The sequence below is a fragment of the Stegodyphus dumicola genome, chromosome 3 (genome assembly GCF_044657685.1).
Source record: "Stegodyphus dumicola isolate Sdum_Otavi_A_Nest chromosome 3, ASM4465768v1".
In the NCBI taxonomy this organism is placed as follows: domain Eukaryota; kingdom Metazoa; phylum Arthropoda; class Arachnida; order Araneae; family Eresidae; genus Stegodyphus; species Stegodyphus dumicola.
Window position 1 is genome coordinate 28,324,745 of NC_140770.1, and position 27,454 is coordinate 28,352,198.

The window sequence follows — 27,454 nt, forward strand, 5'->3', positions numbered from 1 at the left end:
AATAAACCATAAAGATGGGTCTGATCGGTTATAAACCGGAATTTGGACGGCATAAACATCAGACATTGTGCAAGGTTTTTAAGCCAAAATAAAAGCAAAAATTTAACTATAGAAAATGAAATTAAATGATAAGTAGAAAACGTAATTATAAAATGATCTATAATTACTACTCATCTGTGATTCGGAGGATGAAAACCGATGTAATCCATTACTTCTGGTTTGGAGATCTTGAGTGATGGCTTGTAGTCAAAACCGAAAGTGCTTGAGAACTGTTCATACGGCTTGATTTAACACAGTCCGGGTTACCATTATGGTAATTTCCGGTTATTTTTTTACCACCAATCCTCAAATTCCATATCACAGATTATGTTCTTACTGCATTAATATAAATATTAACGAGACATAATGCACAATAAAAATTAAACTTTATTTAGGAACATCGCGCATACTCCCCGACAGCCTGCCTGTTTCGCTCTGCTCGCTACTCGTAAGAAACTTCTCCTCTAGGGTTGCCACACTTATCGGAGGGCGCAAGGCGCGCTCCTTATCGCCATCACCACATATCCACTTAAACTATCAGAATGAAAATGAATTCATTTAGTAACTTCTATTTTTGCATGTGTAAAAAAAAAAAATGTTTTGAGATGTTACAGTACTCGTAATTTATGGTGTTTAACCAGGTATATTACTGTTACTTTAAGAATGAATGTTTCTATATAATCTACTGAAATTTGTAATTTCAATCCGGGGGGGGCGGATTGTTGAATATTTCTGAAATGAGATGGCGTTGCCGTCGACACTGTTAGCGAGAAAAAGAATGTTAGTTTTGGTTTGCGATGTTAAGTTCAAAGAATTACCAATGGCTTTGAACTTGTTTTGAAATAAATGATTATTTTTGTTATCTTGCAGTATTGTCTTCTGTCAACATCATATCTATGATCACCTATTATTTATTCATCTATAAATCTATTTATTAATAACACATAATTTTAATGCATATTTTAAAATTTGAATTTTTTGAAAGGAATCGTAGCTTTTTGAATCAGATGATAGTCTAGTAGTGTATGAAGCTTTAGTACTTCAGTTTGTTAATTATTTAAATCGCAATCAATTTAGTAATATATCACTATCCTGCAACATAAATTCAGCATTTTAACTGAATCGTTAATGGTACCTTACTGCTAAAGTCAGATGGGCATAGATGGGACTGCTAAAGCGTTCAATATTGTTAATTAAATTTAGATTTCGACACGAGAGAAATTCAGAAGTTTATTCCGCTACTCGAATCTCCGGAAACGTGACCGCATCATTCCAGACAATAGCTCAATCCATGTGTGAAAATAAAAACAAAACGCAGCTACGATCCTTTTGTTTCCAGTTCCCCAATCTCCAATTTCCCGTGAACCCCTCTGGACCTTACGGTATTCAGATGACCATTCAGTTAGTTCAACAGAACGTTCCTGATATATACAGATTGCATTTAATTCGCAGTTTTTCAACAAACTTTGAAAACCCTTTCATTATTTTTAGGGAGATTTCTTCCGTTCATTCTCAAGAAATTTTTCCTCAATGAAGACTGGGATTAAAGACGTAAGAGACGGAAGGGGTACTGCAAACACAGAAAAGCAGAAGCTCTGTATTCCTCCACTGCCATACAGAGACGTTCACGAGGACAAACATAAAACTGCTTTTTCACCAATAGAAATAAAACCAGCTTTCCTTCTGCGCGATTGCTACGACAAAGGGGTAAGTAAATTTTAAATCTCTTCCCACTGCATAAAAATATATCATTAAGGGGCTTTCAATATACCCTCTACGACGACTCAACTTTTACACTAGCTTTAACAGTAATTACACTATTTACTTCTATTCCACCGAGTCCATCGAATGCATACATACATGTGCAATGAAATATGTAAGTTTTAGATAGGATATTTTGAGCTAGAATTAATTGAAAGATGCCATCTTGAAAAGTTTCTAAAAGAAACTGTCTGATATTTACATTACAGATGCGGAAAACCACAGAAATCCCTATGTAAACAGTTTGTTGTCCTGTATTTAGACCATAGACGAATCCTTAGCTTTTAGACATCTAAAGTCTTGTCCTCTGGTAGGTTTTATTTTAGTTAATAACACTACCCGTATAAGTAGGCTCGCTGTTTGCATCTGAGGGTAAGAGATTATAGAATGCCAAAGCAATCTAAAGGATTTGTCGCACGTGTCATTTTGACGGGTAGAGTCATCAGAATTTTTTTATGCTGGAGATGTTAAAACGTGCAATGCACTCCTCGCCGGGACTCGAACCTGGTCTTTTCAAATACATACCGAGTGTGCTACCGTTACCCCACGAATACATGCTGGAAGGAGGGAGAAAATATCTTATAACTTCTTTACTGGCTGTTTACCATTTATCACCTTTCCTTTCAAGAAAAGTTACAGATCGTAAATTTTGTAATCAATCAATTTTCGCTTTCGATGGTTTCCTCATCTTTATCCAGGAGCCTTCTAGTGACCGAGATATTAATATTTTGGTCTGGGTATATATTCCAGTGAACGGCCTGACTGCATGGGCGATTTGATGCTTATTCTCTCATGTAAAATGAATACGAGCTACTTTCATTTAGAAAGTTTTTGTCAAAAATATACTGAATTTGAATACACATCATTATTATTCAATAATAATAATTTTATTTTTTAAAAACTTCTTCCAAATCGGTTTTTTAATTTTACTTTCCGTTTAAATTCTTATATTATTTTATGATATCTTGTTAGTGACACTTTCATGATTAAAAAATGGTTGTCCAACGTATATACTAAATGATCAAAATTTTAGCTCAGAAGTTTATTTAAAAGGATAATAGATGTTAAAACTATTAGATGTAGTCAGCGGAAATTAAAGGGTAATATAGTACTCGCTGATATATCGCAAAATCCAGCTTAGTTTGTGGAAGAAATGCAATTCCTTCAGGATAAAGTCATAATCTTCCCAACAAAAGAATATTTTAAAATTTGTAAACTTATTCTATTACAAAGACCATCTTTAATACTAAAACTGCAAATAAACATGATAATTAAACCTACTCGCATTTGATATACAAAAAATCTAGATAAATTTTACTGATTTCAAGTGCTCATCTTGATATTCGAAACCATATATTTTCTTCTATTTGATTGCATTTCTCGAGGTTTCAGTTCTAGCTCTCTATATCCAAATATCTGTGAATTTATATATCGTTCAAATCCACTACTCAATACAAGATTGTCCTTAAGATGGGCTAATATAATTCTATAATATGAATATATATTCCGAAAAATGGAATCGTTATAAATATCTTTAATAATATATGTAGTATCTCTAAAATTATCCGATACTTTAAAGCCTGTCTAGCGCCATTACGAATATTATATTCAATCTGTACATTCAAGATGCAAAAGATTAGATTATCTCAAAATACTCTTTTATTGGAATTTAATACAAATTGGCCATATTCATCTTGATGTCAAAGCAGAATTAATGATTTTTACTGGAGAATTAGATTCTTTAATCGATGAAACTTAAGCAAAAATTTTATCAGATCTTTCGTTAGCATTACATAAATCTTTTAAGTAATATTTCTCTTATTTTAACAGCTCTAGTTGGAATCGTTGGAGCTTCATTACAGATAATCATAATGTACTTTCTGATTTTTCACACGGCATGTTGAATGTTTATCTCTTCTGTAACGCAATTAAAATGCACAATGAAAAATTCTCTCCTCGCTCAGTGTTATAGAAGTAATCCAGGTAAATGTTGTTGTAGGATGTTTTCCAAAGACTACAGGAATCTTTGCTCAGAAATGGTAATTAATTCTTTATTGTACCCCGTCTTTAGAACATAAGCTTACCCAAATTTCAGCAATACGCGCACCTGTAATGGAACTCTTTGACTTTTCATTTCTTTGATTAAACTTTCACTTTTAACATCTTATTCCTTTATTTTTATCTCTGTTTCAAAATTCCCCACCGTTTCCAAGCATTGTATTTAACTTCTTATTTCACATGCCTGAATCGAGTAACGGGGTAACAAGAACCATTGTTAGGTTAAATGCATTTTGCTTGAAAAGCAGTTACGAATCTGAGTAATTGCTAACATCATTTGTAATTTTACTTCGTTTACTTTACAAATGCTAATGTTATTTACAAAGAGTCAGTTTTCAAAGTGATGATTTTTTACCCATATTAATCTATGAAACATTGTCCTAATTTTTATACACAAATTTAAATGCCTTTTATTCAAATGCCTTCATGCTATAAATTTCACTAAATGCTTCTGCTTTTTCTTTAAATGTCTTTGCAACTAAAATTATTCAATGTAACTTCTTATCAGAAAATAATTAAATAATATGCAAGTCTTAATATAATGTGGTAAGTAAATGTCACGAAAACTTGCACTTGAGAATGCAATAATTCCTTACAAAGAATCTAGTTAGGAGGCAAAAATTAAACTCTGTTAATCGTTTCGGCACCAATTATGTGATTTCCATTTAGTTGCATTTATTGAAGAAATAATGTCTAGAGTAAAAATTTTAAATATTAAAAATTCTATCAAAGCAGCCTAAAGTTTTATATCACAAACTACCTATCAATTACTGTTGGAACATTTGAGATACTTTATGTTTCTTACTCATTCAAGTGACTTTCTTATACCGTAGATAAGTGATAAGATCATGGCTGTTCTTATTATAACCGTAACATGAATTACACTCGTGAGCAAAATCCAGTGAATTTGTACTTTATGTCGAATTTATGAAAACCTAATGGAGAGATTTTAAGGAAATCTGATATGAATATACATTTATTATAGAGGATGAGATAAATCATTCAAAAGTCATTTTGAATACGCATGATTATGAGTAAAGCTCATAGTGCTGGGATGTCCAAAATCCACATTGTGATATTGAACTGGAAATGAGTCTAATATGGGGTATGGTCCCCTCTGACAGCCAGGCATGTCGCTCAGCTTGACAGCATGCTGAACAGGAAGCAACTGAGGAGTCTCTGTGACAATCGATTCCATTCCTGAAGCAAGACAATTTTCAACTCCGGGATGGTTCTTCGAGAGAGATCACGAGATGAAATTGCCCTCTCAGGAGCTTCCCAGACATGTTATATAAGGTCAGGAGATCTGGCTGGGTAATCTATGTGGCGAATATGCTCACTTTCCAGATATTCATCGACCACCTGACCCCTGTATGGACGAGCGTTGTCGCCCATTAACACGAACCCAGAACCAGAAAAGTCGAACGTAGGGGTCTAAGATCTCTTCTCTCTACCTCAAAGCAGTGAGGAAGCATTTGACAAACACATAGAGGGGTGTTCGGCTGTCCAACATAATGCCTGCCCAAACCATTACTTTTCCATCACCGTAATGATCATTTTCCCTATTGAGGGAGGGATGGTATCGTGTTCCAGGCTATCTTAAGATACAGGTACACGCACTGGGAAGCTGTAACAGTCCGGTGTCGTCACCATGGTGAAAATGCCAAATAACCTTCAACATTTGTCGTTGTGGATCTTAGTCAACCTTATCCAGGTCTTCTAAATATAGATTGAGTGTCTTGACACTGCTTCCACAAAATACAGACGAGAGTGGGCGTTACATTAACCTTGGTTGCCACCTGCGCTTGTAATTGGCCTGCTTCCAATCTACCGATAATTCTCCATCTTCTTCCGTCAACCATACGTTCGTGGCTACTCATTTTACCTGATACTATATAAAATTTACCCAACTCTTGCGAGAAATACGACGAAACTCATGAAGAAGTACGAGCGCACAAATTGCAGAAAACTCCTCGTGCGTTTATGTCTCCTCCACAATCACAGCTCCTCAGACACGTACGCATACTCTTACGTTATTCAACTCTGAATATTTGGATAACTCTTCGACGTCATAATTAGTACCTTTGGTTTTCGAAAAAATAGATAATTTGTAAATTATCTTAATTCTGCAAGAGTGTATTTCAACAGCCGTTTCAGGCGAGTAACAAGCAACTTCCAGGTTCGTTCTAAATTCTATGCTAACCAAATAAAAATTTAAAATTTTCATGAATAATGATAAAGTCGTACAAAACTCACAAGATTCTGATTAACTTAAGAAATAAAGTATATGAATAATGATTCAAATTTTATTCGCTACAGGAAAGTGTTAAAGAAGGCAGGTTTTGTAATTTGATGCTTTAAAATGCACCGATGGCAGTTTTCTACTTTAATACTGGGATTTACCATTGACACTTGAATACAATTCATCACTTCTGCATAGCTTCCATTTTAAGAGAGGCAGTTTATCTCCTTTTTAACTCCAAACATGTAAGTGTGGCTCAGCTTTCTCTAACTTTTGGTATTGTCTTAACTATAAGATATTATCTGAAAAACAAAATTTTAAAAGCTCTCGAAAATATTATGAACTAATTTATGTTTCAATATGATCAATTCCAGAAACTGCCGTTTCATGTGCGAAGTATTGAATTTAAAGTAGTTCTTATGATGATCGCAGAGCCATATATATATATATATATATACGGCTAAGAATTAAAAAAAAATATCAGCCGCATTTTGCTTTGTGTTGGTATCTGTTTTGGATGCAATTTCTATTTCATTAAAAATGAAAAAACTTTCACGTAGAATTTTATTGTTGAATTTATTACGGGTGCCATAGAACACCAATTTTATTTCTTGCAGGAACAATTACTCAGAAATATACTTCTGGTTAAAACTGATATAACACTATATAAAGGGCTCATATCTCAAATAGCTTAGGACTTAATCAAGTATAAATCTGCAGAAAGTCATTGTGTTAACTCTGAGCAGCGATTGGGCTACGCATGTCGCAGTGCGGAGGGATTGCAGGGGCTGCACTGCAACATTTCGAGACTAATCCATGTCACATGACTCTTACACAACGCTGATGATGTAAATGTAACTAAAATTCAAACAGCCAATAACAATTTTACAGCTGTGTTAATTACCCTCAATAAAATGCATTGAGAATTGAAAATAACTCAATATTCGTGAAAGTTTTTTCATTTTTAATGAAATAGAAATTGCATCCAAAACAGATACCAACACAAAACTGAAAGAACGTGAAACACAAACTGAAACTACGTGAAAGTTTTTTCATTTTTAATGAAATAGAAATTGCATCCAAAACAGATACCAACACAAAACTGAAAGAACGTGAAACACAAACTGAAACTACGTGAAAGTTTTTTCATTTTTAATGAAATAGAAATTGCATCCAAAACAGATACCAACACAAAACTGATATAACACTATATAAAGGGCTCATATCTCAAATAGCTTAGGACTTAATCAAGTATAAATCTGCAGAAAGTCATTGTGTTAACTCTGAGCAGCGATTGGGCTACGCATGTCGCAGTGCAGAGGGATTGCAGGGGCTGCACTGCAACATTTCGAGACTAATCCATGTCACATGACTCTTACACAACGCTGATGATGTAAATGTAACTAAAATTCAAACAGCCAATAACAATTTTACAGCTGTGTTAATTACCCTCAATAAAATGCATTGAGAATTGAAAATAACTCAATATTCCGAATTAAGATTTCATATTGAACACAGTTGCACTTGCTTTCTGCATTTCGACCTAGCTGGACTGTTGCCCTCTGTTCTCTTCTTACTGCAAAAAGCTATCAAAATCATTTTTAAATAGGCAAGAGTAGTGTGTCAAGTTGTTTATGGTAGCAACTTTTTTTTTAAAAAAAAAGAGATGAAATTAATTCTGCCTCGGCTGCTAAGTTTTCTGTTAATTACGGAATCAACATTCTACGTTCTATACTATCTGTTTCTATAAGCCATCAATATTTCTACATTATTACATATATGCACATAACATTGAAATAAGTAAATGCAAGATTTTAAAATTATTTTTTTCGCTCTTTTAAGTTGAATAATCCTGCGTACTATGATCCATCCGAAGCTCGAAAAATTGGAAGAATGGAGTGCCAAAGAAAGAAGTTTTCATCCACCGGTCTCCCAGACGAATCGAGTGGCGCGAAACTGACAAAGGTTCCAGGTCTTAACATATGGAGACTAGAGTTTAAAAAATCATGTCCAAATGTTTCGAAGAAATCTTCAGCATCTTGGTATCGTCTAGCAACAACACTGGCTATGATTGCTATTCTGGCATTGCTTGTTGGTGGTATCGCCGTAATAGTCCATGCAGGTGAGTTATTTAATTATAAACATGGTTTCTGAATTCCTATGAGTTATGTACACTGTAATTAGTCTATACACTCAAATTAGTAATTGAATTTAGAATGTGTTATCAAATTGCAAAAGAATAATATCTTTACACCTTAAATCAATGCATTTATTTCCAACTAAAAGAAGAAAATTTACCTTACAATCTAATCGCTAAAGTAAATGTATTTAGAACTTTGAATTGGACTGGTCTGTTCTCTGCAATGTTATTATTTATTACCTTTCGTATTACTATTATGATTAAAAGTAAGCGCAACAGGGTTATCTGCATAACACCTTTATTGCTGATAAAACAAATCTGCTAAGTTCGTGTTTTACAAGTATCAAGTGGCCACTTGCCTGTCGCGAGTTTTGAGACCACTTTATGTTTATTGTGTGTCCTGTTTTCCAACGATTCAGTGCTACGCCTGCTTCGCTTAACCTTTGTTTAGCATGCAGAGAAAATGGCGGTGAAACTAAAAGAACAGAAACCTAAAGGTAATTTTCATTATTCTAGTAATCTAAAGAGGATGAATTTAATAATAACACACAAAACCTTTATTCATACAAAGAGAATTTTTTACTTCAGTAAGTATTCAAAAGTAAAGGAAGTACTGCATTCGCGAAAAATATTAGATACCATATTTCAACGAAAATATCCATTCTGACCAGTCTCGAACCCATTTGAACGATATTTTCTTGCGTGACATCTGTACGTACGGACAGTGCTGTAATTTTTCTGTTGAATTTGATGTTGCGCAAGACTAAAGGACTCTTTTTCCCAAAGTTGCATTTGACATCCAATTGTAAAATGGATTTAAAACAGATTCAGAAGAGATTATTTTTCGGGATGTCTGTACGTACAAGTATGTATCTCGCACAACTCAAAAATGAGTAGCTTCAAAACGTTGAAATTTTGTACATGAGATTGCTATAACCTGTAGTTGTGCACTACCCTTTTTTGTTGCAATCGGCTGCGTCAAAAGTATATATATATACTTTGCAGCTATTGCGCAAGTATTAGAAAAACTTGTTTTCGAACTAAGATTTTAGATCATTCAACATTATATATATATATATACTCGTATATACCCACACTGTTACCCGGCTCAATGAGCTCTTTTTATTTTTATATGTTGCATGGTCAATTGCGCATTTTTTGTTTTAAAAATGACTGAATTATGTTTTTCTTATACTCCTATTTAGGTTTTGTGACTTTAGTTAATCTGCATGCAATAGTTATAGAATTATCAACAATTTAAACGTTGTTTAAGTGCTACGAAGCCACCACTTGTTTAATTTTAAACTCTTGTTCTAATTTTACGTTTACATCTGTGCGTGAAGAGTGTTCTAGTCTGAATTTTGCAAGCCGATCTATGCATACAACTAATTAACTTCAGTTAAATTAGTGACTACATCTGTGTACAGCGTTATAGAGTGAATTTAAGCAAGGCCATCCCGTGTTCCGCTACTAGATAATACCCAGTCAATTCGGGTAATTACGTTAGTATCTGTGTTTTCAGTGTTAACATTTGTATCTGTGTTTTTAGTGTATGAACCAACTTAAAAAATAGAGTGGAGGTTTCAGAATGTGTTTTATCTGTGGATTCTTATGAAGAGAAGAACAGATGTACAATATCATAAGGTAGGATTTTAAAATTTATTGCATTGGAGCATTTTTGAGTTCTCATCTTGCATGCCACAGTTAACTATCATCTCACTGCTAAAATCTACAGTGTCGCAAATTTTGCAATAACTCCGCAACTTACGTTCAGTGGTTTCGTTTATCTCATATTATTGTACCTTTAATATTTTACATTACATATTCATTTTAATTCTCAAACATTGTGCTTATCGGATATTATAATTAAAATTTCTATATTATTTGAATATTCCTAGTAAATGTTGCCCATCATAATTTAAACATACTCGTGTAAATAACGTTAACGGAGTGTAAATTGTGTATCCCAGTTCTCCGTAGTTTTCTCTCATTTCCTTGTACATTGTATAATTGAATTAATTGTTTGTTTTGATTTTTTTTTTTTTTTTTTTTTTTTTTTTGTATTGGGTTATCTTATATGTAGCTGTTTAATAATTTATTAACGCTGTCCATCCCTCCTATGCTTTGTTCTGAGCTATTAGCTCATACTTACTATGCGATTTTTTTAATAGTATTTAGTGTGTTCAGTTAAGACACTTCCAACTGTTTAATTCTAAGATTACCTGTATATGCTTATTTAAAGGGGCTGGCGGTCGAGGCTCTGTAACCTACTGAGAAGATCTCTCAGTGCGACGGTGCATATAATTCTGCGTAATTACCATCCTAGTGCTGAGTTATACCTACGTGTATTATACTACTTGCTGAGTTAAACCTACTTGTATTGTTTATGCAAGATAATTGCTAGTCACTAGAATGAGCTCACAAACTCCAAAATCCCAAGCAAACTCAGATGGTGCTATGATTAATGTGAACGCTTCCCCTCCAGCTGAGACGCGTAGCACTACTATCAGTTCAGCTTCCAGAATCGAGACCATCAATCATCTTAGCGACCAGCTACATTCATTTTTAATGCAAACAAGAGACAGCCGCAAATTCAGCGTGAGCGAGAAAAAACTGCTTGGTTCATTAATTACCTCTATCCGCAATACTTTTGCAAAATAAGAAGTGTACTGTGCAAGTCTGCAAGGAAAAATTCAGCTGCTGCAAGAGCAACTTAGCGTGAATGATAATCATTCTTTAACAGCTCCGGCCTCAGCAGAAGACCTTCCAGAACAGACGGAAACAGAAGAAACCCATTTACCGAAGTCAAAAAGAGAAAGAGAAAAGCACGAACTGCGCAACTTAACAAACAGTTATCAGACCACGTCCTCCTATTAAAAGCAAAAGAAACAGACAGAACTCCAGAAAAAGACAGATCACAACTGACTACTGAACTTAGCGCCAGGGAACTGGGCATTACTGTTGAAGAAGTGCGGCCCACACGCTCTAACGAACTTTTAATTAGGTGCAGCCACAGACAAAATATAGAAACACTCAGGAAAGCGATTGAGGAAAAGCCCTCACTCTCAGCAGCAGTCACGCTCAGAGAGCCCTCTTTCAATCGTCTTTGGTACCCCCACATCCGCAACAGCAGACGACATACGTGAGGCTTTTGCGAGCCTGGTGTCCTCAGCAAGTGAAGAACAAATACATCCAAGAAATCCTATTCGCACAACTATCGGCCTCACTTGGATCGTCGACCTACAGCAGAATCTGTACGAGGATATTATGGACCTTAGAAGAATTCTTATAGGATTCAGCTCTTGTGCTTTCAGAAAATACTTTCAAGTTGCAAGGTGTTTTAATTGTCAGCGGCTGGGACACTTCAGTCATTCTTGTAAAGTAGCGTTGACCTGTAGACAAGCTCATAGCCAGGATAACTGCAAAGCAAAGACCCCACACTGCGTCAATTGCGCAACTCACAATAAATCCAAAGGCACTAGCTTCGACACCACACACCCGTCTAGTGCAAGACATTGTCAAGCCTACAAGGCAGAACTGTTCAGAATGAAAACAACGGCGCAGTGGTAGATGAACAGCAGGCTATTGCATATAAAAGAACAGTTCATGGTTTTGCAGTTCTTCAAGGCAACTTGCAACGCAGCCAAGCCGCAACTCTCCGTGCAGCACAGGTTATTCTAGAAAACAATGTAGATCTAGCGGCACTACAAGAGTTTCATTTCATTAACAACAGGATCACAGGATTCAGCAACTTCAAAACTTATCATTCCGTAGGCAATCAAGCAGCCATCGCCTACAATGGTCCACTCACGCCCCTGCTAATGCATAAAGGAGATTACACAGTTACTGTACAACTGGAAGGGCCTTATGGTCAGATTGCCATCACCAGCGTATATTTTCCTCCTTCACACGACATCGTCACTGCACTCTAGGAGCTGGAACAAGTCAAGATGATTCCGACTAGGAATAAGATAATCGCTGGGGACTTTAACGCTGCTAGCTCTCTATGGGGTGCGCCAGAGGAAAACAGGCGTGTTTGCCCTGTCTTGACTTCATCACTTCTCATAACCTTGCAGTCATCAACCCCACCGACATACTGGGCTACCAGGGCTCCGGGTTGGCCTGATATCACTTTAGCCACCACTGGTATACTTAATAATATTCACAATTGGAAGGTTAGCGAAACCCCCTCGTTCAGTGACCATCGCTACATTGAGTTCAGAATTGATTCGGAGCACCAGTTTATAACAAAGAACAGAGGGAAAACGAAGTTCATAAACTTCAACAAATTTAAAGATGCACTCTCAACCCATATTGAAAGTCTCGTTGCACAATGTAACAATTGCAACAGTAGTAAAGACATCGACGCCATGCATGAAGATCTTATGCAAACACTGCTCTCAGTGTGCTAAAAAGTCTTGAAAAGGAAACATTACGCAGCCCCGAAATGCACTCCTTGGTGGAGCACCACGCTGACTGCTGAACAAAGCAAAGTCCTTTCCCTTTTTTTTTTTTTTTTTTTTGTGTGTGTGTGTGTGTGTTATTTACTTAATTTGTTTTTAAATGGCATCATTATAGATAATCGATTATACGTGGTGGATATACAGAATAATTTTAAATTCTGCTTATGCATGGTTTTTAATTTTGGTTGAATTTTTGCAGCAAAGTCTTATTATACCGACTTAGATTCGGATACACACAGCAACATATCCACGTAGTCAGAGAAAAGTAAAATGGCAAACAACAAAATTCATGCAAAAATGTAGTGTTAAAAATTCTAATAAGCTTCATTAGCTACAATGTAAAGAATAAATATTGCGTTTAAATATGTAAAGTACTATTATGATTTTATTTACAGTCATTTTAAGCACAATTTTTATGTGTTTCTCACTTACAATAGTAAGATGCTCCAATAATTATTTATAATCAAATGCATTACATTTATTATAATTAAATATTTTCTCCCTTTCTTTCCAGTTAAAGGCGGTTTGATTTTTGGAATCCCTTGGTTTCCCTTTGACCATGAGAGTAAGTAAAAAATTCTTCACAAATAACATGTAAAGACATTAGGTAATTTTTGAAAAGCAGGGGAGATGAAAAATAAGCAATGCCCTCGCTGGGAATCGAACCAAGGACCTCTCAAAGACGCGCTGAACGTACTGACCACTACACCACGAAGGCATGCTAAGAAGGCGGGAAAAATACCTCATATACTCCCCCTTTTAAAGGGCGATTGGAGTTACGGGACCCAATCGCCAAATCCTGCTTTTTAAGAATTAACATCCACCAACATTTTTAGTTCGGGCGCCACTGTAGAGACATTAGGACTTTTTCGGAAGCATGAAAGATGAAAAATGAGCAATGCCCTCGCCGGGACTCGAATCTCGGACCTCTGGAAGACGCACCGAGCATGCTGACCATTACACCACGAAGGCACGCTAAGACGGCGGGAGAAATACCTTATATTATTATTATTTGTTATGTTTTGATAAATGTTTAGTGAGCGAAATTCAAAATTTAAAAATTTGTTTAAATATATTACTTTCCATAATGTAAAAAATAAAAAAAAAAAAAAAGAAGAAGAAAGCATATATATATATATATATATATATTAAAAAAAAAAAAGAAAGAAAGAAAGAAAAAAAAAAGAAAAAGAGAAGGAAAAATTCTGTCCATCAGTTGTTTTCAGGTCGTGCATGTGGTTCGTATGTAGTCTGAGTTTGAGACTACTGCCCAATGCTATCTTAATCGGTTCCTGATTATGTTTTACTAGTGATTTTCAATAAAAATTCTGACTCTTGTTCAGCATACTGTCTTTAAGAGTAAATCAGTAATCAGTTTTATCTTAAGCATATAAAGAAGCGAAAATTTGCTCACATTCATAAATATTAAATCATATAGAATTACACATAATTAGTAACTCCTGATTATACGAAATCAAAAGTTTTGATTATTTAATTAACTTCTGGTTAAGTTCCTTACTAACTATTAAAATTCCTATATTGTGCATTGCGTAGTTGTGCGCATTTTATTGGTTTTAATATTCGAATTTATTTCAGGTAATTTACCAGGTATAAGCCGAGTCGCTGCCCATTTTCGAATCATGAACAGACACTTTGTTTCTGAATTATCGGATCCAACTTCGAGTCATCATCTTCAGTTAGTTGCTGAACTCAGGCATTCGGTGAGTATGCTGTAAAAGGATGATTATAATATAACCATCGCTAAAATCGTTAAAGTAAATAAATAAATATTTTTTTAAAAATTACATCCATAGGAACTCACCTGAAGAAAATCAGGAAATTAAGCGTATAGTGCAGTGAAGGTGAACCTATGACAGTGTCATAAGTGACATGCGAACCCATTTTTGGTGACACGCATGCATCACGCCTTTCCAGAGACGTTGATGGAGAAAAAATATCGCACGACATAAAAACACTGTCTATTGCAACCGCCTTGTAATTGTCAATATGTGTTGCTTTTACCTCAGGTACCTTTGAGTGCATTCTTGGTAAACGGATGAAACGAATGATAGAAGGATGCTTCTTATGTGTCATGACATCAGAGTTAAGCTAGAGTATTTTCCCGAATTTCGACTCTCCAAGCTCAAAAGGTTTGCCATCACTGCTACAGTGGGTTCATCGTTGTTAGCCATGCAAATAATTCAAGTTTCACACTAGTCTACGCAAATGATGTCAGCAAGGGTGAGTCGGTACTTTTCCGTTTCGCCGGCGCAAATCTCGCCAAGCAGACTTTATTGGCGACAACATACAGTATACACATAAAAAATATTTAAAAAAAATGTTAGTTCTAAGAATTCTTTTTTTGAAGGCATAAACATTTTAATATGGCTTAAAATTTTATAAAAAGCCAATAAATTTGTAAAAAGACATTAATTTAAGAATTTACTATGGTTCAACATCCTGATTCGCCGGTTCATATCACGTGACCCCAAGCGATCTCATCTCACGTAAACTACTCTACAAAAATCTAATGCTCTCAGTAATTATCTACATTAATTTCAAGTTAAATCTTAATTTGGAACACAAGTTTAAATGCAAGAAATATTTCAATTCGTACGAATAGCTTACTCAGAAATTATGCAAAACTGTAGTACTTTACTTCGCTAATGCATTCTCATTAGAATCGATGAATTTAACCCTTGACTTTACCTTTTCTATATTTTCCGCTTCGAGTAAGCGCTGTGATTGCATCCTAATTGACTTAATTACCGAAAATGGCCTTAGATATAAAACTGAACTATCTGATAAAAATTCTATGTAATTATATGCCAGTACTGAAAGAAACAATCAATCTGATAAGAAAAAGCTGCGCCTTGTTTTGAAAATGAGGCGTAAAAGGTTACCAGCGAGAATATTCCGTTCGGCATCGGTTGTACCATTATTGGCGACTTTATCGCTTGCGCCGGCAAAACGGAAAAGTACCGGGTGAGTCTAACCCACGTATCTGGCACACGTTAAAATGTCGTTTTAATCTGCGTAATTTTTATTTTGATTAGTGTCGTTGTGTTAATGCCATTGGTTTAAACCAGGATTTCCCAACAGGATCTGTATCGACCTCTAGAGATCGATGAAATTTTGGAAGGGGTCTTATAATGATCAAGGGTTCCATAGCTGAACATGCAGTCACCATAATAAAGATACCATTGATTACAAAAAAATGTCGTAATAAAACTGATAATTAACCGTTTATTGACATAAAGTTTTATTATTCAAATAAGTGAAGTCTTATTCATAACGCATGGATATACTAAGTTTTTTAATTTAAAAGTGATCCGACAGAAATAGTTCCAAATTAAAGTTGTTACCGTGTAGAGAGACATTAGGTATTTTTTTAAAGCAGGAGAGATGAAAAAAGGGGCAACGCCCTCGCCAGGACTCGAACCACGGACCTCTCGAACACGCACCGAGTGTACTCACCACTACACCACGAAGACATGTTAAGAAGGTGGGAGAAATACCTTATATACTCCCCCTTTTAAAGGGCGACTGGGGTTTAGGGGACCCAGTCGCCAAATCCTGGTGGTAAAGAATCATCATTCACAACCTTTTAGTGCGGGCGCCAGTGTAGAGACATTAGGTATTTTTTGAAAGCAGGAGAGATGAAAAATGAGCAATGCCCTCGCCGGGACTCGAACTACGGACCTCTCGAATACACGCCGAGTGTGCTCACCACTACACCACAAATGCATGCTAAGAAAGGACAAATATCTTATAAGTGAACCAACATTATTAACTTTTCCTTCTTCTTAATTAATGGAAGCAGGCTTTAGTCACGTCAGTAACTTGCTACGAAAATAAGAACAGGTTGAATATTTCTGAAAGAGGTAATTTAAGAATTAAGTTAAGCAGTTTTATGCCACATATAAACCAAAATTGCATTACTACATTAACCACAGTCATCACAATAATTAAAATCGAACTTTTGGGAAATTAGAATATGTAATTTTGTGTCTGAAAACTTGTGTATATTTGTGAAAAAATTATTATTATCATTATTATTATATAATAATGTGAGTAATAATAATATGAATAATTACAATAATAATACTATATAATGATAATAATATATTGTTGCGTTTTTATTTTCTGACATCAGTTGTTACGTTATTTTCTTCCTTCACGTTAGTACGGGGTTCGTAGATTTGGAGTGAATAAAGAAGGCACGTGATGAAGTATCGAAACACACTTTATTTAGCCAATATTAACCAGGACAGCTCCAAAGTCACGTTTTACAGTCGTCGAAGATCTACTATACACTCGCGGGAACAATCAGCGACACAGCCGAAAGGTTATCAGGCTATAACGGTGAAGACAGCTTCACTGTAAAGCACCAGAGTACAGCTCCCGACTGTGCTTGGTCGTTCTTGGAACTCCACGTACTCTCGAGACTCTCCACGCTACAACTCGCGATGCACTGGACGACACAGAGCACAGCTCCCGACTCTTCGGTTCAATCGTTCCCGGAGCTTAACACACTCTCTCGACGATGCAAACCGCGATACATTAAGAGACTCTTCGATGCGCTCGACGACCCACTCGACATTCGCTGGCCGGCTGTCAACTCGATCGTCTCCGCACTTACTAACTGGATGAGACACACTAACTCGCACGTTCGAGAACATTTGAGTTCTGGTGTTCGAGAACATTCTGGGCTAAACCGGTAAGAAGAAACCGGTCCAGAAGGTTCTCCATCCGTCCATGACACATCGGCAATTTTGTCGCCAAATGCCGTCAAATGAGCGATTTCTCGCCAAATATGGCCATCCGGCCTTTCCTTGCCATTTTATGGCAACCCTAAAAGCTATCTCACCCGGGGAAGCTATCTCACCGCGCCTGTACATTTCGTAATAATATAATAATAATAAAATAATATTTCTTAAAAGTAATAAAATATTAGTCTAATAAAACATTTTTTAAAACTTTTGTTCATCTTCTTATTTTATCATTGTTAAGTTATTTATGCACAATCATTTGCAATAGGATTAATCTGTATGCTATACTTTACAGAGAAAAATGCAAGGGATCATTGCAAGAAAAAGGTTGAGTAATATAAATATTGCTTTTAAAGTACTACGTGGCCTTTAAGATGAATAACACAGCAAACTGAATACCGTATTCTGGCGTGTATAAGCCGCACTGTTTACTTCCTTATACTAAGTAAAAGAAATATTGTAATCGCCAAAAATGTTGGGTATCATATTTGAATGAAAATATCCTTTTTGACGCGCTCGAATCCATTTGAAGGATCCCCCCCCCCGGTAACATCTGCACCCGTACGGGCGAATAAAGCACTCTTTTCTCCAAAACGGATTGTAAAAGGGATTTAAAATGGTTTCAGAAGGGAGTATTTTCGTGATGTCTTGTACGTACGTAGGTAATAATATTTCATAATTATTACTGTATTATTGCTGTAATTATTGCTTATACAGTTACAGCAATTATAATTGCTGTTTCAGAAAAGCAATAATTGTGTGCCTCATTATTATTGCAGGTCCTGTTTTGGTAAAAGTTCGGTTTGATAAAAGGTTTAAACCGTTGTAAGTCTTCGTCATGCTGTTTCAGTCATAGCGATAACTCGCTACCTGTGCAGTACGTTTATAGGACTAAAGTTCCAATATCAGACCAAGTATAACCTTATAACTGTTGATAAGATACGCTTTCAATCTCGTGAAGAAGCTGGTCGAATGGCGATAAGCCGTGAGTTTCGACTTAGTACAGGGATGTGTGGACGTTTCATGTGTAGGAGTGTTTTGCCGCTACGTCGTAAGGCAACAAGTGCACAACATCTTCCGGCAGACTTTGATGACAAACTAATTCGTATACGTTGTCTGAAATCTGTAATTTATATCAAATAACCATTATATCTATTGCAGTTGCACCTAGAAGCTTATATACGCAGTAAGAAGCAAGACTGCAGATGGTAAGAAGCAGCAATGTACAGTTAATGCTGGCTGTTTAGGCTGATGAATGAAAACTGCCCCCATACATTGTGTTAAAACGGAACACTGCACCCAAAGACATAACACCATGTATTGTTCTACATGCACAGGAAAAGGTCTGGATGCAAGATAATCACGTATTGAACAGACTAGAAGCTATTTGGAATAGATCCGATGATTTGCTGAAGCTTAAGAGCTTGTTAGTTTGGATAGGTACCGATGTCACTTAATTTCTCCAGGGAAGGCGAAGTTAAATGAATTAAAAGCTGATGTAGCTATGGTTCGAGGCCTAACTTCCATGGTTCAACCCTTTGATGTTACTGTTCATAGTTCCTTATAAGTGCATTCTGAAGACTTCATAATAATTCGATGAGCACAGGAAACCATGATCTTACACCAAAAGCAAGAATGAAACGTTCGAGTGTGCACTGTGTATGTGTAAATGAATTCTGGCTGCACAGGAAAGTAAAAAACCTGAAACAACCGTTAAAGGGTTTTTGAAGTGGGGAACATACAATGCTGTAGATGGCTTTGAGGATAACATTCGGTGGGATAGCGGTTAGAGTCATTAGGTTATTTTGAAGCAGGAGAAGTAAAAAATGTGCAATGTCCTCACCAGGACTCGAGCCTGAACCTCTCGAATATATGGTGAGTGTGCTACCGTTACACCACGAAGGCATGCAGAAAAAAGGCCCTCTTAAAGACTGCCTGGGGATTAGGGGATCGACCCAATCACCAAATCCTGGTGGTAAAGCAGCAGCATCTACCACCACTTAGTTCTGGCGCCACTGTAGAGAGGTTGTTTTAAGCAGGAGACGGGGAAAATGAGCAATGTCCTCGCCGAACTCGAACCTGGACCTCTCCTCGAAAACACGTCGAGTGTGCTAACATTTACACAACGACGGCGTACTGAAAGGTGGTAGAAACTACCGTGCGCCAAATACAGTAATATAAATATATAAATAGTGATTATCTTTTTACTAACTTACTTAAGTAACATACCTTTCTACTAACACTTTAGATTTAAGAGAAACCACCACCTGTGCTTATAAAAAAGCAAACTCCGCCATTTGCTTGTATTTTAATTAACCTGAGTTGAAATTCAAATTTAAGGTAACATAGTCGGAGACTACACAAATAGTCTACTTAAGCTGGCTCAAGGAACTAACGGTGCGCTTTTAACGTCGGCTGCCAAAATGGCTAAAGCGGGAATAATCTTTGGCGGATCTGGCGATAGAACGTAATCGCAAATCAAATTGCCAAAAGCTTTTCTAAGATATTTTCACCCTCCTTTCCACATACCTTCGAGGTGTGTTTGGAAGCATACTCGGCGCGTATTTGAGAGGTCCAGGGTTCGAGTCCTGACGAGGGCGTTGCACATTTTTCACGTCTAATGCACAAATAGCCTAATGAATCTAATTCTAAAACAGTAAAACCTCTGGCTTAAATATCCACACAACTAAGTTGCATTTTGATGAGAACTACAGAAGGAAGAAGTTATAGATCATATTATCTGTGCAAACCATATTAATTGATTGAAGTTCAAATCATATTAATTGATTAATGAACATACAATTCTTACAGCTTCTCGGCACATGTTTTCTAGAAAACAGGCTCCCTTTCGTTTATTGTTTTTACAATAGCAGGTTTCTTTTTTTTTTTTTTTTTCCCTCGTAGTGAATCAAAGGCTGCAGGAAAATTAATCGAGTTTGATATGTGGGCTCTAAGGTTTAACATTATTTGAAATGCAAGCATTTTAAATCCCGATCCATGCAAACTGTGTACCTAATTATTTCACGTTTCACGGAAACTATTAAAATAAATATTCGTCTGGAAGTTGAACATTATTTAGTCCAAAGGGGCTTTGTCCTTGAAGGACTATTGTTTTCGTTTTGCGATTTTGCGTCGAATCACTCTGAATGTCCATTTCACTTTTCAAACTGTTGTCACCAAATCCTATCACCCTGTATTATATTTGAAGAAATTAAATATGAAGAATCTGCATAGATGTATGTATGTTTCTTGCATTGTGATAAATAACGGTATCTAGAGCCATCCAATTTTGAATGACGTAATCCTACTGCAAATATGGGCATCTAAAAAACCAAATTTGAAATTTGGAATTTGTTTTATTATCGGTTTCATATTTCGTAAAACTTTAAGCGAATTTTTGATTAACAAACTCAACGATTTAAAAGCGAGCAATAGAAACACTCTATGGGAAGGAAAAAAAAAAAAAAACTTTTTATCTCCAGCGCCCGCGCGGAACTGTGTATCGGAAATTCTAAAGATATGCTCATTTTAAAATTATTTTGTGATATTGCTGTTGAACTGAATTTTATGGTTTAAGTGCGAAGAACATGATATTTAATAAATAAAAGTAACAGACAAAACGTTAAAAAAAAGCCTCTTTGGATGTAATTTAAAATCTGAAACCTTTCAGATTTAAAAAAAAATAATAATAATAATAATTTATTTCATAGGAAAACAGTATAAAAATTTGTCCTGAATTTTACTGTATTTTTAACAGCTGGACGTGATCTTCATGGACAGTTCTCTAGTGAATTATTATAATGCAACGGAGGACTTCGAATTTACGTAAGTAGATGTAATATTATTTTATACTTCATTAATAGTATTGTAATGTTCTAACCTATAAATTTACAGCTAAATGTGTAGAACCTTGATAACTGGTAAGCGAATAATCGCTTTAGTTCAGTAGATAGAGAGCAGAACTCAAGAAGGGTTAAATACCCTTTATTATTCGAAATAAATTTAACAGTTGACTCCTTCTTGGAGTTTACAGCAAAGCCTCCACTTAGGCTTAAACTCAGGAATACTAAGAAATAAGACTTAACTAAAAAGATATACCCGGAGCTATCAAGATTTTACAAGAGTTGGCCACTTAACACTAATACCCTTTATTTATAGACTTAACTAAAAAGATATACCCGGAGCTATCAAGATTTTACAAGAGTTGTCCACTTAACACTAATACCCTTTATTATTCGAAATAAATTTAACAGTTGACTCCTTCTTGGAGTTTACAGCAAAGCCTCAACTTAGGCTTAAACTCAGGAATACTAAGAAATAAGACTTAACTAAAAAGATATACCCGGAGCTATCAAGATTTTACAAGAGTTGGCCACTTAACACTAATTAAACGGCGAAACTATCAAGGGCCTAAAGTATGGCCGAGCGTGGAAATAGCTTTAGAGAGAGTAGCCTAAAAGGCGAACGCCCGCTGGTCAGAATCTCTGGCTCTCTAACGAAGTCAGTAGAACTTCAAAGTTAAATACTTTCTTCTTCTTCATTTGCATTTAACTGCGATTTTGAAAATACGTTCTGCCAGGAAATTATAAGCTGAAATTAGGAGAGATAAGATAGTGGCTTTAACTAAAAATAACTGTTAACAACTTAGGATAAACCTTACAGTATAACTACATATAAAACTTATTTAGAAGAAATTTTATGCAAGTATTTATTATTTATTTGTATTTGAAGCACTAATATGTAGCATATATTGATTTTGTTTGTTTAATTAGGGGAAAGCACTCGAGGCTATCTTTCTAATTGGAGGGATGCCTTCGTGGAGGCCGTTTAAAGAAAAACTAGCTCGTAGATTAGAATCCCAGATCGAACTACCAGTATTCAGCGACTTTACCGCTCGGCCGCTGGTTAGCGCCATGTGTTGCCTTGAGATTCCTAAAAATATCTATAGCATGAATTTTCTCTGTTGTTACTTATTAATATTTATCATGTTCTAAGCTCTAAATTAATGAATTCTAATAATTTTAGCTTAAATTTAATATCCAAAAAATTTTAATAAGTAGATAAATGATATCTGTGTTTCCTTTACATATGTGATGAGCTATAGCCAACTCCAAAAACATGAGGTCAGTCAAGTGGTAGAGCTCACTAAATGCTGGTAGTTGGGCTTGGGTTCCAGCCCAAACGAACGGCCTGGCTGCATGATTGGATTTCGTGGTTTTTCCTATGTATAACATGGATACGAGCAGGGGCGTCATCTCAGGGCATTCCTGTAAATTTGAAACTGCGTAAAAAGAATTATTATTTTTAATTCATTCGTATAGTAAAAACGTTATTAATTACCGTAAATATAAATAATAAAATAAATGTATCATTTTACATTAAATATACATATGTAACAGACCTATTTAAGTGTAATTGAACTATTTTATTCACGCCATGAACTCATGAACTGTAACCGAACTATTTTATTTAAACGCCATCTCGTGGCGATATGAAAAAACGTCAGTCGACCTCCAGCCGCCATGATAATAGCTTACTATGTTATGTTATTCTCAATGTTTGATGTTCCATTTGGTTAAGTTTCATTTTTATGTATATTTCTTTTGTTTGTAACCGTTCTTGTGTGCTCTGTTAATAAATCCTTTTAAAGCTAACCGGCATTAGTGTTTATTGAGGAACGGCTACATCACATTGGCGCCCAACGAAATTTGAATCCAAAATGGCGCAACAAAATGTTTAGAATTTCTGTTTGGCGTTAACAAGCTCTTACTTCCGAATTTAACTTTTAGTTGCTGGAGGTCGGCTCAGTTTCTTTTCAGGTGTGGACTACTGGTCAAATATTGTGGAAACGAATTCTGTAATTAAAATTGTCATACCGTGCTGCTAGCACATCGAATCATCAACTGGGCAATTTCAACGGAAAAGATAAGTTTCGTTTACATTATCGTTTAATCTGAGTTTAAAGTTCTTTTAAACTGATTATTTATTATAAGCTACTTCTTAAAGCAAATGTAAATTCTTTACTGAAATCTCATTTATTGATACTACATAAGAGTATTAAACGAAAGCAAACGGCTTTCTGTTAACCAAACGTTATTTCTTGAATTGTAATTTGTTATTTTAAAATGTTAATGCGCATATTAAATTAATTTGTAGATAATATTGTTTCACTGAATACATGTTTTGATGTTAAAATTTGAATATATTCATGGACGTTGTTCATTAGAATTTATTAGTTTCGCTTCTGACATACAGCAGCAGATGTTTTCCCCCCGCGGAAATGTTTAGACTAGCGATGATTTATGATGTGTTTACGTCAAATCTTTTATTATTTTTATTTCCTTTGAGTGCTGTTGTTCCTTATAAAATGTTTTATTCTACATAAAATAAAATATTGTACTTGTTGATTTATCTTTCGACGAACATTTTGAGAAGATGGTTATAGTATAATACTTTAAGAAAATACGATTGTTTTCCTTTAATGAATGCATGTCTTAAAAAATATTTCTTGAAGCGAAAGAAAATAATTATGAATAAAATCGAATGACTATTTAAATAAAGTAAAAGAGTTACTAAGTGTGTGTTGCTTAATCAGCTTAATATTTTGTTAAGATTAAGATTTCGAAGAATTCAGCTTAAATATAAAAGCTTATGGTAAGACATTTATGTATGTTTTTATATGTTTTGCTAAGTAGTAAACAATTTTTGAGCAATTTATTATATGTTATTTTCTTGATACAAGTTGAATTTATGAGGGCATTTTATGATATTTTTACGACTTCGAAATGATAAACTTTGTGAGTATTATTGTTTACAATTATAAATACTGTTTAATAGTGGTATATAAATGTACGAGTAACATTGTTTACATTCATACATGCTGTTTAATAAGGGTATATACATTTTACTTAAAGGTATAATTATTAATTCTATAATACTGTATTGTGAATAAAATCGAAATAACAACAAATTCAACTTCATCTTTTCCCTGCCCCCTGACCTCTCATATAATTATGGCTTACCTTGCCAAAGCACGAAAAGAGGATTTAAAAACTCTCGCTGCAGAACTGGGTTTCACTGTAAACGACACTATGCGAGTAATAGATCTTAAAGATCTTATTGTCAATTCTGACACTTATGATGAGGCTTTTACCAGGAATCTTCTGGAAACTTTAATCGAAACTAGACAACAAAAACAACGTGAAAGCAACGATCTGGAGACACGTCAAAGAAAAAAACAAGAACTTTTATTAGAATTGGAACGTTTAAAATTAAACCTGGCAGCTGCTAGCTCAAATCCTGGCTATGCCGCCTTTGCTTCAAATGCAGCTATTGGAACAAATATTCAACACCTAATCCCTAAATTTACAGGAACGTCTGACATTGCAACCTACCTGCAAATTTTTGAAAGACAATGTGAGAAAGTTAATATAAAACAAATAGATTACATCACTCATCTCCTACCTCTTCTGCCTACAGACATTTCGCAAATTATTTTAAGAGAACCAAAAGACAAATTAGAAGATTATTCTTACATCAAGAAGATTCTGCTACAAAGATTCAAATTAAATGCTGAATCATTTCGAATTAAACTTACTACACACCAAAAACACCCTGGGTCTTTATGGAAAGATTTTACTTACGAATTAAACAATTATCTCGAAGAGTGGCTCCATAGTCTCGATGTTACAGACTTTGAATCACTCAAAGACTTGGTCCTGACAGATCAGCTTAAAAGAAGAGTCAGTAGTGACGTTAAGGAGCATTTTATTGATACTTGGGAAAAAATAGAGTTCATCTGAATTAGTACAGAAATTGGATGATTATGAAGCTGTACGTGTTAAAAATACGAACTATAAAACTCAACTTCCTGGCAGGCGGAACTATTCTTACAAACTGACTAATCCATCCAAACACAAAGTAGAAAATCGAACAAGTGACATACAGGGAACTCATAAAACCTTTTCAAATCGTGTTCAGCAACAAACAGAGGAAAAGCGACCTCCTTTAACATGCTATGGGTGCGGAAAAACTGGTTTTATCAAGTCTAAATGTCCAGATTGTAACCCCCCAAAGACTTCAAATTCATCAAATTTTGGCACTATCCAAATCCGATCCTGTTTATCTTGCACTCGGACTGCTGTATTTCCAATTAGTATTGGTGGTGTTTCCGGTACAGCTTTTGCCGACACTGGTGCTAGTCACTCAATTGCAAGTGAATCCCTCTATCATATTCTGCAAAAACAAGATGCAGTATTTGAAAAGACAACACTACAGGTGTCTTTCGCTGATGGTTTGGTATCTGAAAAAGAGGTACTTCGCACCGAACAAATCATTCTTCTCGAAGGCAGAGAGTTCAAAACTCCGCTCCTTGTGTTGCCTGATGCCAAAAATAACTCGACTCTGTTAGGAACTGACTTTCTTCAAAAAGCTAAAATTGTTTTAAATCTTGCTGAAAATAAGTGGAACTTTTCTGATGAACCTCGAAGAAAATATAGCTTCGTGAAACCTAATCAATCCCAAGTACTGGAAGAAACCCCAGTTGTTGTAAACAACTGCCGACTACGAGAAAATGAAGGACAGCAATTAACTACAGCCCAACGGCTTGCAACTGATGCATTGCTTAACAAATATCACACTGTCTTCAAAGTAGGGGGAGAAGCCACTAATCAAAAGCCATCTGGTTTACTTCAAATTCCAGTCTATGCTCAACGTTTTGAAACCTTGTCAATTGATCTTTTCGGTCCCCTTCCTAAAACACCGTCTGGTGAAAAATGGATTTTTATTGTGCAGGACTGTGCTACGAAGTGGACAGAACTATTTGCTTTAAAGGAAGCCACGGCCAGAGAATGTGCCACTATTCTTTTGGAGGAAGTTGCCCTTCGATTTGGGTTACCCAAGAAAATAATAAGTGATAATGGTACCCAGTTTACTAGTGCTGTTATGCAACAACTATGCTATATCTTGAACATTGATCAAAGTCTTACTCCTGTCTATCACCCACAATCTAACCCAGTTGAAAGGAAGAACAGAGATCTGAAACCACGTTTAGCAATACTTGTTGGTAACGACCATCAGTCATGGAAGGATAAACTGCCAGTAATAAGGTTTGCTTTGAATACAGTCAAATGTGATTCAACTGGACATTCTGCTGCTTTTCTTCAATTTGCACGAGAGTTACGAACCTTAGATGATGTAAAGCATGATATAAAAGCCGTAATTGAGAACGATAATTTTGTTCCCGAAATTACTCCATATTTGAAACGTTTTGCAAGAAATGTACAACAGGTACGAGAAAGAGTCGAAATGCATCAAGATAAACAGAAACGTTATGCTGACAGAAAACGAAGAGAAACACCGAAATTCGTTCCTGGAGATAAAGTTTGGGTCACCCTCCACCCAATCAGCAAAGGTCCACTGAAGAAAACTGCTAAATTCATGCCCAAGTGAGATGGTCCTTTGATAGTGACTACAAGATCTCCAACCACTTATGATATTGCCGATCCTCATGAACCAGACAAAATTCTCGGCAAGTATCATGTTTCAGCCTTGAAACCATATCAAGATCGAAATAAGCAAAACTCAGCTCGTGTAATTCCAGTGGTTCCCTTAAAGAAAAGAGGACGCCCGAAACGTGTAATACCATCCGAATCTGCACCTGTTGCACAAGGTGCTGGTGACGCAAAATCTACTCCTCGTCAAACTGGAGCCCGTCCATCTGATTCTCCGCCCGCTGCACAAAGTAGACAAATGTCAGTTCCTGACTTCTTGCCGAGACGTCTACGAAGTCAGAGGGGGAGGATGTAACAGACCTATTTAAGTGTAATTGAACTATTTTATTCACGCCATGAACTCATGAACTGTAACCGAACTATTTTATTTAAACGCCATCTCGTGGCGATATGAAAAAACGTCAGTCGACCTCCAGCCGCCATGATAATAGCTTACTATGTTATGTTATTCTCAATGTTTGATGTTC

The 27,454-nt window shown here is 35.7% G+C and overlaps 1 protein-coding gene across 2 annotated transcripts in view; it reads left to right on the forward strand.

Moving 5' to 3' along the window:
- LOC118196114 (uncharacterized) overlaps positions 1-27,454 on the forward strand; it is an 88,906-nt gene that overhangs the window by 13,554 nt on the left and 47,898 nt on the right. For both annotated transcript variants that reach the window (XM_035367518.2, XM_035367519.2), the window contains 5 exons: positions 1,531-1,746; positions 7,943-8,222; positions 13,218-13,268; positions 14,300-14,424; positions 21,233-21,300. In XM_035367518.2, the coding sequence (XP_035223409.2) occupies positions 1,570-1,746; positions 7,943-8,222; positions 13,218-13,268; positions 14,300-14,424; positions 21,233-21,300 (701 nt within the window). In that variant the 5' untranslated portion in view covers positions 1,531-1,569. The remainder of the gene's footprint in view (positions 1-1,530; positions 1,747-7,942; positions 8,223-13,217; positions 13,269-14,299; positions 14,425-21,232; positions 21,301-27,454) is intronic.